This window comes from Battus philenor, unplaced genomic scaffold (genome assembly GCF_028537555.1).
Source record: "Battus philenor isolate CCGP_79_NKW_IND1 unplaced genomic scaffold, ilBatPhil1.0.hap1 SCAF_11, whole genome shotgun sequence".
Classification (NCBI taxonomy): domain Eukaryota; kingdom Metazoa; phylum Arthropoda; class Insecta; order Lepidoptera; family Papilionidae; genus Battus; species Battus philenor.
Genome location: NW_027181673.1, coordinates 7344149 through 7347625, shown reverse-complemented (window position 1 = coordinate 7347625; position 3477 = coordinate 7344149). Strand labels below are relative to the sequence as shown.

Sequence of the window (3477 nt, the reverse complement as noted above, 5' to 3'; positions counted from 1 at the left end):
ACGGTAGTAACAAAGTCAAAATCAGTTTTATTCCATAATCATTTAAATTATAATGTAAATAACATGTAGTCAATTTTACTGAGAGACTATCCAATTAACGTATGACGTCACTCTTGCGTACACTGCCGGGAATCCACCGCTGCATCCACTACTGTGACCATATGAAACTATACCAACCTGTAATAAATATTAATAAATTGAAAGGTATTGAAAAGTTGTCCTGTATTTAATTTACTATAAAAAAAACTTGAGACAAAAATTATCAGCATAAGATCGTTCATTCTTCCAGCTATGAAGAAACTGATCAAATGGACTTAAAAAGAGCGATGAGAATGTCCAAATTTAAAATGGTTGTCTGACCATTTATTTCCAAAAATCAATTACTTAAAAATCACAAGAATAACGACGTAATGCCCTTTATTTCTAAAGGCTTATTCTTGGCATTTTTGTAAGAAAATAATGCTGAAACTAAATAAAGTCTGAAGTCGCAAAGGATTACTGATATTATAATTCTGTTTGTCTTAACAAAATTTAAGAAGTATAAATAAAAGCTCATGCGATTTTCTCATTCGATGCATAGTCTTGTTTTTCTATTAGCTCATTAAAAGAATTCGCTCATTAATTATACAATTATGATTACAAGAAAGTTATTGCAACATCGCTTGTTTCATTATGACACTAACTTGTTATCCAATAAATTCCCTAGATGCTATTCCGTTACTTTATTCCTTTATTATTCTCGACACGACGAAAAAGATTTTATTAAATTAAAAAAAAAACTATTGGAAATCTATGGAGGAATCTTTGATCATCGATGGACCTACGGTTGAAATGATGTTAGTGGAGACGAAACTTAAAAAATTACCAATATTCTCCTTCCGAAACTATGCACAACCAATGGTCCACCAGAATCACCCTGGCATGTTCCGCGTCCACCTGCACCGCTCGTGCAGATATTCGTATTATGGTACCAGGTTCCAAAAATGGGTCGGCAAGTATTATCAGACAAAATAGGAAGATTGACAGAGCTTAAACGCTGGTTTGCCGGAATAGCAGCATCTGAATAAATTGCAAATATGTTAAGTTGATTTTAAGGCACTGGTATTTAAAAAAATAGCTACACATAAATAAAACGTGAGTTTTTATTCGGGTTCATTCTTACTATCCTATAATAATTGTTTGAAAATAATAGGCGGTAAAAGAAAACTATGATCTATTATAACATTATATAGTTATGTGTATTTTTAAATCAATTATATTCTAAAATATAATTTTACTTCAATTTAGTCTATTGTAAAATACACATACATGGTGATAAAAAGCAATTTTTTTTAATTATTTATACAATCTCTTTCATCCAACTATTATAGATACGTAAAGTGTATAATTTTAAAAATTATAAAAATCTATTTCATGTATTGATGGTACATATTAGTTTATGTTACTATTAATAAATTTAAAAATATACATTCGAATTTAAAAATTAAAAATTCTTTTAATACGCCTGCTGTAATAAACTTTATTGGAAAAATAAACAAAAAAAAACTAATTTATAAATCCATATTATTATCGTTACGTTACATAAATAAGATCGTTCACCGTGACGAAAACAACTAGACAAGAGGAACCCACAACGACAATCTTTTTTATTGGTGACATGCGTTAGCACGTAGTATTTCTGTCATATAATTTTTATCTTGTGTTATATGTATGCGTAATTAAATAACTTACTATTGGCTGTGCGTCCGTATCCAGATGCAAGTCCAAGGTAATCAACAAATCTATTGTTTAACTCCGGACCGCTTGGTAGTTCGATAGGTTGAATTACATCTGTAAAAGCAACATTACTTGATTTAATTTTCAAAATAACTTTTCTTTTTTTTTTCAACTATCACGTCTATCACAACTGGCACGTCGTGTAGTAAATCTAAACAATTTAAGTGAATAATTGTTTTCGAATACTTATTTATCAGTGTTATATATTATGTTATTGGGACTATTTTTTTAAATACATTTTGCAAACTAAACTTGAAGTTTCGTATACTTACTTGATGTTGAAACAGGTCTCATACGAATAACCGCTATATCGTTTTCGGCTAAACGAGGGTTCCACTGAGGATGTGGCGCAATATCTGAAGTCGTTATTCGTACACCACCACTAAAGACAGTATTGGATCCCAACACTACAGTAAAGGATCTTGCGGACATGTTTCCGTCGGTGTGACAATGTGCGGCTGTTACCACTCGAATAGTTGAAATTAAAACACCGCCGCAGAGAGAGCTACCACCTCCATTCATTGCTATAACTAATCCAGTCTAAAACAGTAGTTTTGATTATTTATGTTTTAGTAAAGTAATAGTCTGAATATATCCCTAATATGCAATATGGCCTATCCATTATTCAGTTGTTAGTTATCAATATCACGCCATCCACTAATTTCTAAACTTTAACTATATATGAACTAAAACAAAAAATGTGCCTACCTATTTAGTTTATATTAATAAATCAATAAGATGTACTTGCGCCTGTAATTACTGCACATGTTTCATTATAAATATTAACATCAATGTATTAAAGTGATTGTACATAAATTTAACTTCTACATATTGTTACCGCGATTTACTCTTATCATTATCATTTCATAGTAGGTCGTAGAACGTCTATTACTGGGCAAACACGTTCACCGTCAATCAATTATTGGTGTACAAACTATAATTAAACACTTTTCTCCTTCTTCCTCTTTTTCGTCGCTTACTCATGGCTAAGGGTCATGGTCAAGCACATCAGTTTCTGCTACCATTACCGGGCTGTTATATTCTGTGAAATGTTTAAGAAGCCGTGCAAGGTGTTGCTACATGTTATATAATTGCTTCAGTGCATCGAGTAGGTGAAACGTCCTAAACACTTTTATGTACTCCAATTTTTTTTTCTAGAATAGCCAATCTTTTTACAAAAACAGATAACAGAAAATGATTAAAAGATATTCATAATAATTAAAAATAAGATATTAATCGATAGAAGGAACATGACCTGACGGCTTATAAAAGATATAAAATAAATAATTTTAATCGTAAGTACGGCCAGCAGCTAAAAGGACAATTAGAGATAACTAAAAACATCATATAATAATAAGGACTTTTCCAAATCCATTTTAGTTACTTTTTTCATTATACAAAAATATAAAACCTAAATCCTATGCTTCTACTTTCTGTAAAATCGTCTTAATTAAACAAAAGTAATGAATTACCTGATATGGCACATGAGAAATATCGGTGATACTACCACCGACGATTCTGCTGAAATTTCCAGACCGTAAATATTCATCTTCCAATTTTTTTATTCTAGCGGCTTCGGGCATTCCAATTCTTCTATGATAATCATAGCTAGTGAGGTCTTCTATGGACATAAACTGCCTTCCGTATGTGACCGAAACGGCCAAAACCAAAACAATGGCAACCAAAATCACTTTCATCTTG

General features: G+C 31.3%; 1 protein-coding gene across 1 annotated transcript; it reads right to left on the bottom strand.

Annotated features, from left to right (window-relative positions):
- LOC137930450 (collagenase-like) lies at positions 1-3477 on the bottom strand. The gene is made up of 5 exons (XM_068773706.1): positions 3249-3477; positions 2049-2316; positions 1732-1830; positions 866-1059; positions 1-177 (listed from the first exon to the last, which is right to left on the bottom strand). The coding sequence occupies exons 1-5, from the start codon at positions 3471-3473 to the stop codon at positions 76-78; spliced, it is 888 nt and encodes a 295-aa protein (XP_068629807.1). The 5' UTR covers positions 3474-3477; the 3' UTR covers positions 1-75.

Excerpts from the sequence above, each read along its gene's own strand:
- LOC137930450 (XM_068773706.1), bottom strand. The coding sequence starts at position 3,473 with ATGAAAGTGATTTTGGTTGCCATTGTTTTGGTTTTGGCCGTTTCGGTC. Across the intron at positions 2,317-3,248 it reads TTTCTCATGTGCCATATCAG|ACTGGATTAGTTATAGCAAT; the intron begins GTAATTCATTAC and ends CTACTGTTTTAG. Across the intron at positions 1,060-1,731 it reads ATACGGACGCACAGCCAATA|ATGCTGCTATTCCGGCAAAC; the intron begins GTAAGTTATTTA and ends CAATTTATTCAG.